Source organism: Ictidomys tridecemlineatus, chromosome 16 (assembly GCF_052094955.1).
Source record: "Ictidomys tridecemlineatus isolate mIctTri1 chromosome 16, mIctTri1.hap1, whole genome shotgun sequence".
NCBI classification, from domain to species: domain Eukaryota; kingdom Metazoa; phylum Chordata; class Mammalia; order Rodentia; family Sciuridae; genus Ictidomys; species Ictidomys tridecemlineatus.
Window position 1 is genome coordinate 41146141 of NC_135492.1, and position 13718 is coordinate 41159858.

At 47.2% G+C, this 13718-nt stretch overlaps 1 protein-coding gene and 1 long non-coding RNA gene across 3 annotated transcripts; one reads left to right on the plus strand and one right to left on the minus strand.

Moving 5' to 3' along the window:
* Positions 1–230: 230 nt before the first annotated feature.
* Il17re (interleukin 17 receptor E) lies at positions 231–12218 on the minus strand. Of its 2 annotated transcripts, XM_078033505.1 has the most exons (16): positions 11588–12218; positions 11239–11254; positions 10418–10540; positions 9006–9103; positions 8608–8767; positions 8370–8509; positions 7061–7129; positions 6005–6071; positions 4893–5068; positions 4760–4807; positions 4631–4676; positions 4341–4495; positions 2581–2649; positions 2027–2078; positions 1854–1952; positions 231–1331 (listed from the first exon to the last, which is right to left on the minus strand). In XM_078033505.1, exons 1-16 carry the CDS (start codon positions 11717–11719, stop codon positions 703–705), a joined length of 2079 nt encoding a protein of 692 aa, XP_077889631.1. In that variant the 5' UTR covers positions 11720–12218; the 3' UTR covers positions 231–702. The 2 variants fall into 2 exon arrangements, with proteins under 2 accessions (XP_077889631.1, XP_040146600.2); XM_040290666.2 differs by lacking the exons at positions 9006–9103; positions 10418–10540; positions 11239–11254 and having other exon boundaries at positions 11588–12213.
* Positions 861–1579, plus strand: LOC144371173 (uncharacterized). Its single transcript, XR_013431322.1, has 2 exons — positions 861–999; positions 1204–1579. It is a non-coding gene; the product is annotated as an uncharacterized LOC144371173 (long non-coding RNA).
* Positions 12219–13718: the final 1500 nt, after the last annotated feature.

A 13718-nucleotide genomic window follows, 5' to 3' on the forward strand; every position in this document is an offset into this window, starting at 1 on the left:
TGAAAGAATCACTGTGAGGATCCAGGAGATTGCTTGGTCCTCCTTTGCCTTGCCCAGGTACTACTTGTGAGAACGCATGGTCAAGGGTGTAGGTGTGCAGGCAGAAGATTTGGACTCACAAACTGATACAACCCCCCCATACACCCCATATCCCCCATACTTCACAGGCTCACAGGGACCCTCTTCCAACTTGGCATTCCAGCCATACTAGAGAAGCATGTTGTGTTCCGTCCTTTATAATGTACACTTTTATTCATCTTTCTGGATCCTGCTCCACCTTTAGCCTTGTCACCCAGGACCAAAGCAACTTTTCCTTGGTCAAGAGTCCTCCCTTGGTCCAAAAAATATGGAGAACCCTGGCCCCAGGTGTTTTTCTTCCAACCCCCTGAAGGACTGACAGCTCTTGCAGTCACCACCCTTGTGGCATCCCCTCCAGCATGGACTAGAGCCCTGGCAGACAGCTCTTCCTGGAGCTTTAGAGAGCTCGAGTGGGAAGAGGGCCCTCTCTCCATCAGAACCTGGGTCTGAGTTCTCAGTTGAAGGGCACCTCTCTCCCCTAGAGTTTGTAAGAGGCAGGCAAGTCTGAAAAGGAAACCCAAAACTATGAGGCCCAGGCTAGGCCTCTTGGATTAGGAGGCAGACAAGAAGGCTTTTCTGTCAATAGTCCTTAAGAGATCCCCTAAGGAATCCAGGTCCAAAGGCTCATTCTGGGGTCTCAGTCAGTGCCCCTACAGACTGTGGCCACAAACATCTGGGACTGCTGTGGAACCCCGCCGAGCTTTGGCAGCTGAGTTTGGCGGCCTCACGTTCTAGTTGGCGGCACAGCTCCAGACGGCCACGCAAGCACTGCTGAGCCCCAGGGTGGCTCCAGCTGGTGGCTCGGGTGGAAGGCCGAGCGCCCAGAGCCCGCAGCAGGCGCGGCAGGTCTCTGAGCAGGCGGTAGCGTGGCAGGGCGCGCAGCGGCTGAGGAATGTCGCCTTTGGCACAGAGCCGACTGAAGTAAGCGAGCAGCAACAGCGGGCGCGGGGCAGCCCGGAGCAAGGCGCGCAGGGAAGTGGCGCCAGGATCCAGGCCTTGGGTGGGACCAGGGCCTGCGCCACTCCACAGCAGCAGCACGGTGCCCTGCTCCCGTGCCACGCGCGCCTGCGCTGCCCAGAGCCACGGCAATGGGCCCACTCGTGCCATGTGTGTCCCCTCCCACAGGTCTACAATCACGTCGCATCCACCGCCCAGCGCTGTCCGAAGCAGTTCAGCCAGAGCTCCCACTAGGCGCTGCTGAGGTTCTGAGTCCGCTGCGTGCAGGAGCAGCACCAGTCGCACTCTGCCCCGGCCTGAGGGTGGGAGCAACACCTGAACAGAGTGGGGCGGGGCGGGGGAGGGCAAGGGACAGCCGGCCCTCTCCTCCCCAGCTACACCGGCCCTCTCCTCCCCAGCTACATCGTAGAGTGACTCCCTCACCCCACCCCCCCCCACCCCCGCTGCCTCCTATCTGTGCTGAAGAGTCAGTACCTAGGGCAGCTTGGACCCATAAGGTTCTTGTGGGCTAATTAAATAAAGTCACACCTTATGGAGCACACAACACTTGGCAAGCTCCGTGCAGACTGGAGTTTTGCCCCCCTGGCCTCTGGCCCACTGTCTTGGTACCGAGATAACCTACAGAGGACCCTTTGCTCTGCCTTAACCATTTATGCCCACTGGGGGCCTGAGAGACTTAGGGGCACAGGTCGGGAGCTGGCGGGGCGGGGCGGGGCGGGGCGGGGCGGGGCGGGGCGGGGGGTGGGGCGGACAGGAGGGAGCAACTAACCTAGGAGTCAGCTCGTCTAAAGCCTCTGGTTACCCCCAGGTGAACATACCTGGCAGTAGGCGCCGGCAGGTGAAGACCAGAACAACGCCCAGTAGGGTGGTGAGGCCCAGCAGTGCCAGGGTCAAGAGCCCCAGGCGTCTATGAGAGACTGAGTCAAGCAGGGTGAGGCCAAACCCAGCTCCTCAGCGCCCAACCTCTGTTAGCTCTCTCCCAAGAACTCACCATCAGGACACAAGAGGTGCTTCCGGGCAAACTGGACATCGGATCTCCACACCTGAGGGTACAGAGCCCCTGCCCTTTGAGCCACAACATCCCTGCCTTCCAGGGGGAGTTGAGTGAGGAGGTGTGGGGACAAGAAGGGAAGTCCCCACTGGCTAGGGGATGCTTCCAGTTCAGGCTGTGTGTGTGCCAGTTCCCAGGCTGGCACAGAACAGGGCAGGGGTGGCAAGTGCAAGTGTGATGTGGCCAAACTCAAAAAGTAAATTCACAAAGTTGGCCAGGGCTACAGGAGGGAGCTGGAAAGCAGAAACAATCAGACACAGCTGAGCCCTAGACCATTGTCACCATGCCCAAATGTGGACATAGAGCCCTAGCTTTTCTAATTTTTCAGGAAAAGCTGAAATACAGCTTTAAAAAAATGTAAATATGACAATCATATCCAATTTAAAAAACTATTCTGGCTAAAGCCAGTTTTTCAGACAATATTTTCCATGTTTACTACCTGAGGAGCAGATGCTAGGGAGTATACACAGAGTGAGGGTAGGAGGATTCCTTACCAGGACACAGCCCCCTGGCCTCAGGAAGGGAATGATGAGGTCCACTGCCACTGGGCCTGAGCCCTGGGTCTGTAAGAACAAACAGCAGAATGATTGTCCCATAGAAGCAAATCTGGCTCTGTACAGCCTCTGAGTCTTTGCCTATGCAGTTTCTCCCCACCCCCAAAATATTCTACCCAGGTTTATAGACCCAAGTGTCACTTCAGTCAAGATTCCTTGGCTACTGCAGCTCCCACTGATCTTTCCCAGATCTCAACTCCTGAAAAGATGTCACACAACACACATCTTCTGAGTGCTACTTTGGGCCAAGCCCTGGGGAAGGTGGTCACAGACACTGTCTCTGTCCTTCAGCAGCTCACAAACCAGAGAGGCTAATTCTATGTGCTCCCTTTACTTTCCCACCCAAGAAAGGAGGTAATATTGTGAGGAATGTGAGTTATGGAGTCAGAAAACCTACATTCAGGCTTAACTATTGCCTTTGTAATCCTAGCTGTCTGATTTTTGCATGGAAATGATTACCTCTTCTCCCTGGGCCTCAATTTCTTCATTTGTACCCAGGGAGCAATAATCTTTATATTTTAAAGGGTTGAGGGCACCAAAAGGGAATATGTATATGAATGCTCTTTTAATAAACTGCAGTATATATTCATTTTTTGGTAGTACCTATTACTAGACAGTGAACTTCTGTAATTTATGTACTTCTCCTGTATCTCCCAGGACTTAATACAGGATGAGCACTGAGTAGGTCCTCAAATACATGCTGAATTGAACAGAAATGATTGCTATCTGTCTACAAGTGGGATGTGGCTCCCCTCTGTGTTCTGAGAAATAGAGGATTGACCAGTCTCCATCTTTGAGGAGTACCCTCTGTGCTCTAACCCAATGCCTCACACCTGTCTCAGACCCAACTCTCCAGTCAGCTTGTAAGCAGATAGTGATACAGTGATTCTCAAATCACTATATCTTCCTTTTGATTCTCAAAAGGAAGGCAGTCTTTTTCCATACGAATCAATGGGTTTAGGTCTTACTTTTAGGCTATCCCATATAATTTGGTCTTATGTGTTTGCTACTATCTATCTATTTGGGAATCCATATATATATATATATATATATATATATATATATATATATATAATGCAAAACAAATATATATATATATATATATATATATATATAAATGCTGCAAGTGAGCATTTAAGAAAGAACTGGAACAAGCTAGTCATACTGTGTCAGCTTGGTGCTGTGGTTTTGTGGGTATGTTTGATTGTGGTTTTTATATCATATACACAGAAGAGAGTCTATTAGTCAAACTGTTCTTAGTCTACATATGGTGTTAAATCTGTTCATAGTATTGTATAGAGAACACTTTGGCTTCTAGGGGCTCTGACTTTTGAGAGAATCAGAGAACTTCTGCTCAGGTGCCTTGAGGAAATAAGAGATGGGTAGAGGAGAGCTGTGTTCAGGGATGACATTAATATGAAATGTGGCAGCAGTTCAGGTGGACTAGAGAATAGCTAAATGTGGAAAGGACAGTGTCAGTACAGGAACTGAAAGGTTTAGAAATTGCCCCTTTGAGGACCCATTGGCTGACAGAGGACCAGCTAAACAAAGGCTGATTGGTAAATAAATTAACCAGATAGAAATCAGGGCTTTGCTTGCTTCCACCCACCCAGGATTTGTCTCACCAAGGTGGCATGTAGATGTGTGGGCCATGATCTAAACAACAGGACCTAGTAGAGCCAGCCCTGGCTGGGCCATACCTGGCTGACACTGTACACAGGGGGAATCAAGGTGTCCGGCCTCAAACCTGGATAACTCCAGGCAGCACTGAAGGTGGCCTGCATCCTCGAGGAGAAGTGAAGGACCAGCTGTTGGGCCTGGATGTCCATGCTCACATTCCAGGATATGAGAGACCCTGTTTGTGGAAGGTGATTGGGGCTGGGCTATGGTGAACAGGGAAGTCAGTGCTGGACTGGGGTTTGTTCAGTCACAGCTGGGTAAGGGTGAAATATGGGGAGGGGATTCTAACTGAGGTCATTTACTGACTTACCGCTCTGCTGGGGGCATTCAACATGGCTGGAGTTTTCAAAGGAGAACTGAGAAATTCAGAAATGGCAAGTCAGCAAGCTCCAAGAATCACCCACTCCTTCTCCCCCTCCTCTGTTGCCTATGGTTGTACCTTGAAGCAGAGATGGGGGTGCAAGTCCACCTTCTCTAAAACGTACCACTGGGGGAGAGAAGAGTATTGGTTAGGAAGGTCTCTATGTCCCAAGCCTGCCCACCTAAGTGAGGGGAAAGAGGTCTGTCCTCACTCCTTTTGACTCTTGAGCAGTAGCATTGGGGAGGTCTTCACAGAGGCCATGCCAATCCTGCCTCTGGCACAGGGAGGCCTCCAGCTTCAGTGGGCAGCGGAGTGTCAGGGCCATGACCATCTGATCGCTCTGGCTGTAGTCAGTAAAGTGCACTGATTTCCAGAAGTCGGAGCCATCTGGGCAGGTGGCAGGGTCAAAGAGTAAGGCCTCAGCCCTGTTCTAGGCCCATCTTGCTGCCCCCATCCCAGTGGTACCAGGAGATGATGTGGGAGTGTCCAGCATGTTTCCTGGCATGAATAGGTACTCAGTGAGTAAACATTACTTCTGAGTCTCTTTGATTACCTTTCTATCCTTTTATTATCCTTCTTTCCATCCTGGCCCCATTCCAGCCAGCCCCTTGCTGTACTCCATGATGGAAATCTGCTTAGGCTCCTTGCAGAACCTGGAATGCCTTCCTCTCCTATCTCTTCTTTCTAAATCCTCCCATTTTCTGAACCTAGTTCAGGTCCTAGATCCTTTGAGGGAATGTCTCTGCTCACAACAGCCTTCATGGGCTCGTCCCCTCTCTGAGGTTATGTCCCAAAGCCTAGCCCTTAATTATAACTCTGCCCTGCATGTGCTGTGGACTGCCTGGTGCTACTTATTTGTGTCAGTGTCCTGTTTCTCCTGGAGGACAATGTGCATGCAGCACATTAGATGTCACAGACCACCTTCACATGTAATATTTTATTAAAGATTTATAGTTTGAAAGTGAAGCAGCACAAGTTCCATGATTTTATATATGAAGAAACTAAGGCTCAAAGGAAAATAAGTGGCAGAGCTGAGGGGTGAACCCAAGTCTCTGGCCCTACCTCTCAGGACCACATCCTGGATCTCATCTGACCTTTTCACAGTCCTACAATGCTCAGTACCCTCAGGCTTATTGGCAGGCTGATGGGCAGACAAAACTGCAGGGGGAAGTGCCTGCATGCCTTGTGGGGCTTCCTCCAATACAGGTGGGGTGTGTGTGTGTGTGTGTGTGTGTGTGTGTGTGTGTGTGCATGTGTGTGTGATGGGTGTTTAAGAGAAACAGAGGGTGTGTGTGCACTACAGTACATACAAGAAGCACTCACAGGCTTTAGGCTGACTCTGGAAAGGACATTTTTTGCGCCTCACAGTGTCCTCTTGCAGGTAGGATGCCTGGGGGAATGGGAGAGAGAGTCAGGGGAGTAGCATTCCCTGCATCACTCAGACCTAAAACTCATTCTGGTTCTACCTTACTGTAATGCAAGCTACCCAAGCCAGCAGGGCACCGCGGAGGGTAGACAAGGTATGGTGTGGGCAGAGATGGGGAAGAACTCCAGAGTATGAGAGAGATCAACATGTGAGGGGCTGAAACCTCTTCTCCCTGGAGAGAACTAGTCCCAGCAAGAAGAAAATTACAAAGCTCACCTTCCTCAACTTTCACCTGCCCAGGCCTCCACCTTGACCATTCCCAAGGTGCCCAGTACCCTTTGTTACCCTCACTCTGAATTGCCCAAGTACCCAACTGCTTTCCAACCTGGCAGTTGCTCATTGCTCCAGCTCTCTGCTGTGCCTGCTGTCTGGTCTCTGCAGTGACACTCCCCTGCCTTTTTTTTTTTTTTTTTTTTTTTTGTCTAATCCAAACAAGGTTTTGTGCTAGGCACCTCAGACTTATACAGAAAGGTGGAGGATTATAATGGAAGGGTAGATGGGAGAAGAATTTGGGGCTAGAACATTCCCCAGAACACACAGTATTTTCTCTATAGGCTGAGCCAGATCTGCACAGGGAATGCTGGATCTGGGTGAGGCTGATTGGATCACTCTTCCACTTTGGACTACATATAGCTCATAACCACACTGGTACCAGTCTTCCTAAACATCTCAGTCACACTCAATCTTTTCCTTCCTTTCTTCCTTTTTTTTTTTTTAATAAAGAAACTAAGGCTCAAAGGAAAATAATTAATTTTATTTTTAAAATAATTAATTTTAAAAGGAAAATAATTAATTAAGTGCTATAGATAAAACCCAGGACCTCACACATACTGGGCAGTGCTCTACCACTCAGCCACACCTCCAGCCCCATCCAGTTCTTTTAAAAACCTGACTTACTAGAGAGATGCTTGACTGAGGAGCCACCGACAACCCATACATTTTCCTCTGCTCACCTCTATGCACAGACAAGGCAGAAGGAATTCATAAGGCAAGTCTGTAGTGTGGCCCCCAGGAACGATTTTCTGTTGATGAGACAGAAAGGGTCAGAAGAGACATCTGAGAAAGAGAATATGGGAACCATGAACAAGGGCAAGAGGAAGCTGGGACATTGGCCCACATACTCTATTTTTCTCTTATATGGCATTTATTTCTTACACTGAAAAATTTCCTCTCAGGGTCTCTGTTCTGTATTCTGAGCATTTTCTCTAGGTATTCTACTCGGAGTGAGGAGGAAAAAGACAGGAAAAGGAGTATGGATTTATTGAGCTCCAACTATATGTCAGACAGGGTATTAATAGTATTAATTAAGTTAATCCATATACTAATATAAGAGAGAAGTTGTGAGTTATCAACTCCACTGAATAAATGAAGAGTGTTGAGGGCCTCTGGGGTATGGCATCAATCTGTGCAAATTGTTCTAACTGTACACATGGCTTCTGTGGAAACTGGAGGTGGAAGTGAGATGTTAGGGCCAGGGCAGGGAGTTTGAGGAATTGCTCATTCCCTGAGGGGCAGAACAAAGGATGAGAGAAGGGAGGGTATCAAGACATGTCACTACTCTGATCCCCTTGATAAGAACCTCTTGTGGGAATTGAAAAGGCTTCTTTTTTTTAAATTTATTTTTTATTTGTAGTTGGACATAATACCTTTATTTCACTTATTTATTTTTATGTGGTGCTGAGGCTCGAACCCAGGGCCTCATGCATGCAAGGCAAGTGCTCTACCGCTGAGCCACAACCCCAGCCCTGAAAAGGCTTCTAATGCAAGCTGAATCACACTGAAGGTCTTATTGGGGGTACAAAACATACTCATTTTGCTACTCATCATTCCTGGTCGCTCCAGGACTCTGCCTGTCCCTCTTTTTTCTCTCCTCCCAAGTAACAGGACCCCTGCTTTTCCTATTTAGTCCAAAGAAGGCTTAATGCTAGACACCTCAATTTGTCTGGGACAATGACCTTGCTCCCCACTCTCCCCATCTGCTATAGCACTTGGTGTTTTAGCTTCTTTCTTTCTTGTTCTTTTTGTGCATGTGTGCTGGGGATGGAAGCCAGGGTCTAATACATGTTAGGGAAGAGCTCTGCCACTGAGCTACTTCCCCAGGCATTTTTAAAATTTTATTTTGAGTCAGGGTCTTCAATGAGCAGGCTGGTGTTGAACTTGCAATCCTCTTGCCTCAGCCTCCCAAGTAGCTAGCATTACAGGTATGTGCCACTGCACCCAGCATGACCTGGCTCTGTTTTACAGAGGGATGACACTCCATACCTGGGCATCAAAGGGACTTCTCAGCTCTTCACACTCCAGTGCCCACTGGTGGCAAAGACGCACGCTGACTTCTGGGCCTGGAGGAATGGTGACCTGAATAGCCCGTGCCTCAGGCAGAAAATCAATGGAGAACTCAGGTCCTTAGGAGAGTTAGGTACTCAGTTACTTGGGCTGTCACTTGGGCTTAGCAGGTAGCACTACATAACTCAATCAAACTCCTATTGTTCCCCACGCCTACCTTCGTTCCTTTGTGAACCTGGTCTGGGGAGACTTTCCACTACTTCTGGATCCGAATGTTGGGTCCTTTTAGAGCGCAGCCCCTTCTGAAAGATGTCTGGGGAAGGGATGGAAATATGATGGTCCTTCTCAGACAGGGTGCAGCTACCTAGCAGCTTCCACTGAAAGCAGAGAACAAGGTTGGCCTTAGGTCAGGAATCAGGAAATCTGGCTTCTATTTGTGCCTCTGGAACCTGAGGAACCACAGGCAAGTTGAACAACCTCTTTTGGCCTTAGTTTCCCTTACTCTGTAATCTCCACATTTTCAACTTCCCTCATGTGGCTAGAGAATAAAATGAGACACTAAGAAGCAAAGGGCTACAGGGTTCATGGCAGGGCTGAAACTGGCAGAGAGAGTACCTGAGAAGATGCTGGCATCCTGTGCCTCTGAGAGGACTTGAACTTGTAAGACTTTTTGGATTTCAGCAGCAAGAGGTAGAACCAGGCCCTCTGAAGGCCTGCACAGGGGAGGAGGACATACTTAGTATCTAGGCTTCAATGCCTCTCTCCTATTTGGAGATGTGGTCCAATGTTGGGTAATAAGTTATTTTATTTATTTATTTAATTTTTTTGTGGTCCTGAGGATTTAACCCAGGCATGCTCTACCACTGAGGTATATACTCAACCTTTTTTATTTGTATTTTTAGACAGGGTCTTGCTAAATTGCCAAGGACGGTCTCAAACTTTCAATCCTCCTGCCTTAGCCTCCTGAAGTGCTGGGATTACAGGTATGTGCCACCACACCCAGATTGTAAGTCATCTTATCAAGAAGCATAATGATGCCAAGCTTCTTTACTCCTCAAAAGTAAGACATAATGAGGGGCTGGGATTGTGGCTCAGCGGTATAGCACTCGCCTAGCACCGGCAAAACCCGGGTTCGATCCTCAGCACCACATAAAAATAAAGGCATTATGTTGTGTCCATCTACACCTAAAAATATAATAAATATTTATATAAAAAAGTAAGACATAATGAAAAAACAGTTAATTTATTAAGAAGAGAAAAGTGATACATGCATATATTCAGAATAGATCATTGTAACATTATTTCTTCTTCTTTTTTTTTGTAATGGGGAATAGAACTCAGAGGCACTTTCCCGTTGAACTACATCCCAAGCCCTTTTTATTTTTTGTTTTGAGACAGGGTCTCACAAAGTTGCCCAGTGACCTCAAAATTGTGATGTTTCTGCCTCAGACTCCTGAATAAATGGTATTACAGGAATGAACCACCATGCCTGGATCAAAGGTAGCATTATTTCTAATAGTAAAAACTTAGAAATTTCTAATTTTTAAGCAATATATGAATATTTAGTATGTAACCATGCAAGGCAATGAAAATATAGTTGAAAAAGAAAGAATATCCTACCTTAAAAATAAAAAGTAATGGGGTTGGGGTTGTGGCTCAGTGATAGAGTACTTGCCTAGCATGTTGTAAGGCACTGGGTTTGATCCCCAGCACCATATAAAAAATAATAAATAAAATAAAGGTATTGTGTTCATCTACAACTAAAAAAAATTTAAAAAATAGGAAATAATAACCTTCAAGTTAATAGAAATGCCCAAATTTCGAATTGATTGAAGAGATTAACATCTTCACAGAATCATACAGTTACACTTGTGGATATCAGTCATGGTGTAATATTTGAGGATGCTCTAAGTCTCTGTTGTGGTTGACAATCGTTCTACCATGACAGGTCCCATTTGCCTCAGCCTAAGTATCCCACACAAAAAAAAGGTCCCCAGTTCACACCTCCATTGGGCTGTTTCTCATACCTGAGGGCTCTGATACCTGATGCAGGCACAAACAGCAGGGCCAGTACCAGACCCACGCATGCCTTGGCTTTGTGGAGAGAAGGAGAGCCAACTTGGTATGACAGACAGCAGGCACAGAATTTCCTATGCAAGATGGAAAGGAAAGGAAATGACAGGGTGTAAAGAGGTCCCTCAAAAAATAAAAAATAAAGAGGTCTCTCCTCCTTCAGACCAATTAGATGATGATGATGATGATGATGATGATATGATGATGATGATTTTTAACCGTTGGATTTCATGCTGAACTCTGACATTTACATCCTGGGCATGTGACTGTGGGCAAGTTATGGGACCTACCTATCTGCCTCTTCATTCATAAAGCAGGGCTGTTAGGATCAAGTAAGATGATATGTGAGGAAATGCCTAGCCAAGTAGAATGTACTATAAAATATGAAGGATTAGTTTTGTATTATTTGTATAATTAGTTTTGTATTATTATGAGTAAAGGACTGGTTAAGGGGAAGAACCACATTCATGGATTGCCAGATGTATCCATGTTCCTCACTTAATCCTCCCCACAGGTCAGAAGAAAGACTGTCTCTGTGGTACAATCAGTTCTCCACCACTACTATATAGCTCAGAATCTGAAGATGATTTAAGTAAAAGAGGCTACTCATGGAGTTTGGGGTAAACTGCCGGGCAAGTCCAGGCTGTCCTGCACTTTTGCATTGATTTACGTTACTTCCCAGGGTGGGAACCAAACAGTACAATAAAGGGCTCACTGGGGATATAGAACAAAAGGGATTGTAAGAGGCACTAGTGGGGCAGGAAATAAGACTCACCAGGAAAACTCCTGTCCTGAAGGCACAGGGCCCAGCAGCAAAAAGAAGAAAAGAGATATTAATAGAAGATACTCCCTTTAAGCAGCATTCTCCCTGGGCTTTTTGCTAGGAACTATCCAGTTCTTAATCCCATGGCTAAAAGCCCTCCACCGTGGCTCTTTTCTTCCCAGTTCCACCCTGCCCAGGCCCTCAGCACACCAGGACCTTCACAATCCCTTCCAGACTTTAGAGGACACACTGTGGCTGCCACAAGAACACAGGGACAGAGAAGTAAGAACTGGCAGGTAGAGGAGTGGGGAGCTTTATGCCTGTGCCAGGCAGGTGTCCCCCCATAGCAGTGGCACCTTACCATATGAGAGGCCAGTAGACAGTGGGTAATCCAGTGTGGCAGGTGGGGGCAGCCAATCCCAGAAGAGGCAGAGAGGCCAATGATCAGCAGCAGGAGAGGCAGTAGCAGGGTTGCTGGTCTAGGACTCTCCATGGGCTTCTAGGGGCTCAGGGAACCCAGGACATGGCTTTGTGGCCTGAAGGTGGGCAGCAGGGCCTTGCTGTGCAGCAGTGGGAGTAGGAGTACGGTACCAGCAGGAGCCCTCGCCTTACCCTGCCCAGGCCCCGCCCTGCCCCAAAGCTCCTCCTTGATCCTAACCAGCAGGCTAGGTCACATTCCTTCTTCAAGCAAAGGGATTGGGGTTACTTGTTCCCTAGAAAACCTTTCGCTCCCATCTGAAATAATCAGGGGCTCTTGCAGTGGCAGAGAAATAACAGGAAAGGGGCCACTACCAAGTTGGGGGATGGTGTACCCATTTCTTAACCCCTCCTACACCTAAACACCCATCCATTAACATGCTCTTGAATTTAGGTCTCCCATAGACACAAGCTTCTTCCCCTCACCTGGAGAACTAACAAAGCTATTAAGCAGCACTACTCTATGCTGGATGCTGAAAATTTAGAGGTGAGTGACAAAACATTTTAAAGTTGAGCAAAAAAGAAAAAGAAAAAGACACTATAGGGTGCACAGAAATCTTATATGCCCCAATGTTACCCTGGTTCCCCCATCTGGCTGGCTCTTTCTACCCATTAGACTTTTTGGGCAAAGGGTTTCATGTCAAGGGCTCTCCAGCTTCAAGGACCCACTAAACAGTACAGCCTGCTAAGGAAGCCCCAGAGCTCATAGATGAGCCCTGGAGCAGAGGGAGCGGGCCCCACACACTGACCTGGTTTCCTGTGGTTTCCGGTGCAGGAAAAGGCTGACAAGGCTCCAATCTGTGTGGGGACCCTCCCCATCATCCCACAGCTTCCTCCCCCTCATGGAGTACTTGAGCTTCTTCAGCCCTAATATTGGTGACACCCACAGTAGAAGGAAAGTTTGGGGGCATACTCAGTATAGTCAAAGCATTTTGAGGTTGTTTTTTGTCCGTCGGCAACTTAATCCTAAAAACCCTCAGTAGCCTGATCAAAGCCTTCTTCTATTTCCTTTTTTTAGCTGTACTGGGGATTGAATCCAGGGACATTCTACTACTGAGCTATATCCCCAGCCTTTTCTATTTTATTTTGAGAGTGTCTCATTAAGTTGCCCAGGCCTGGCCCGGAACTTGTTATCCTCCTGCCTCAGCCTCCCAAGTAGCTGGGGTTACAGGTACACACCCCCCACCTGGCTCTAACCATGACCTTCTTTTGGCCTAAATGTTCAGGTGCACTACCTGAAGGCCTCATCCTATCCATTATCCTAAAAACATCCTCTACCTTTTGAGCTCACTAAAGGATAAAAATTCTTGGGCTGGAGTTGTAGCTCAGTGGTAGAGTGCTTGCCTTGCAAGTGTGAGGCACTGGGTTCAATCCTAGCACCACATAAAAACAAATAAAGGCATTGAGTCCATACAACTGAAAAAAATATATAAAAAACGATAAAAATTCTTATTCTTTATGTTTTTCCAATACCTAGTAGTGAATCTCTTAAATTTTGGTGCTCTGTAGTTGAACAAATGTAAGTTAGATACAGTTCATCTAACTAGTTTATCTGTTTCACACTTCACAAAGCATTTTCCTATCTGAGCCAAGCACCTTATGAGACAGATAAGTGAGAATTATTGTTTTCATTTCATAAAGAGAAATAAGGAAGCAGATGGGAGAGTGATTTAGACAAGGTCAAAGTCTATAGCCCAGGAAGCCCCACTTCTGCTAGGCCCTCGCAACTCAAATGCTCTTTCTAGCATCCTGTGATCTCTTTTCCCACTGCCTGATCCTCTTCTGCTCTTTGAACCAAGGATCTGCCTGACATAGTGCTGTTTTATGGCCTTGGAGCTCATCTGTGCAACAAATTAGTAAAATTTGAAGAGAGAAAAGGTGGTCTAGCCATACCAAGGATGGGCTAGGAGTCACTGGGGGTACAGCTGAGTTGATAGAGTGCTTGCCTCGCATGCACAAGGCCTTGGGTTCAATCCTCAACACCACACATACACACACACACACATAAAAAAAAG

Bases quoted from the DNA above. Each gene is read 5' to 3' on its own strand.
- Il17re (XM_078033505.1), bottom strand. From the start codon at position 11,719: ATGGAGAGTCCTAGACCAGCAACCCTGCTACTGCCTCTCCTGCTGCTG. The intron at 4,808-4,892 runs GTGAGGACAGAC...TCTCTCCCCCAG, and splicing joins CTGCTCAAGAGTCAAAAGGA to TGGTACGTTTTAGAGAAGGT. The intron at 4,496-4,630 runs GTAAGTCAGTAA...TTCCACAAACAG, and splicing joins TGAATGCCCCCAGCAGAGCG to GGTCTCTCATATCCTGGAAT.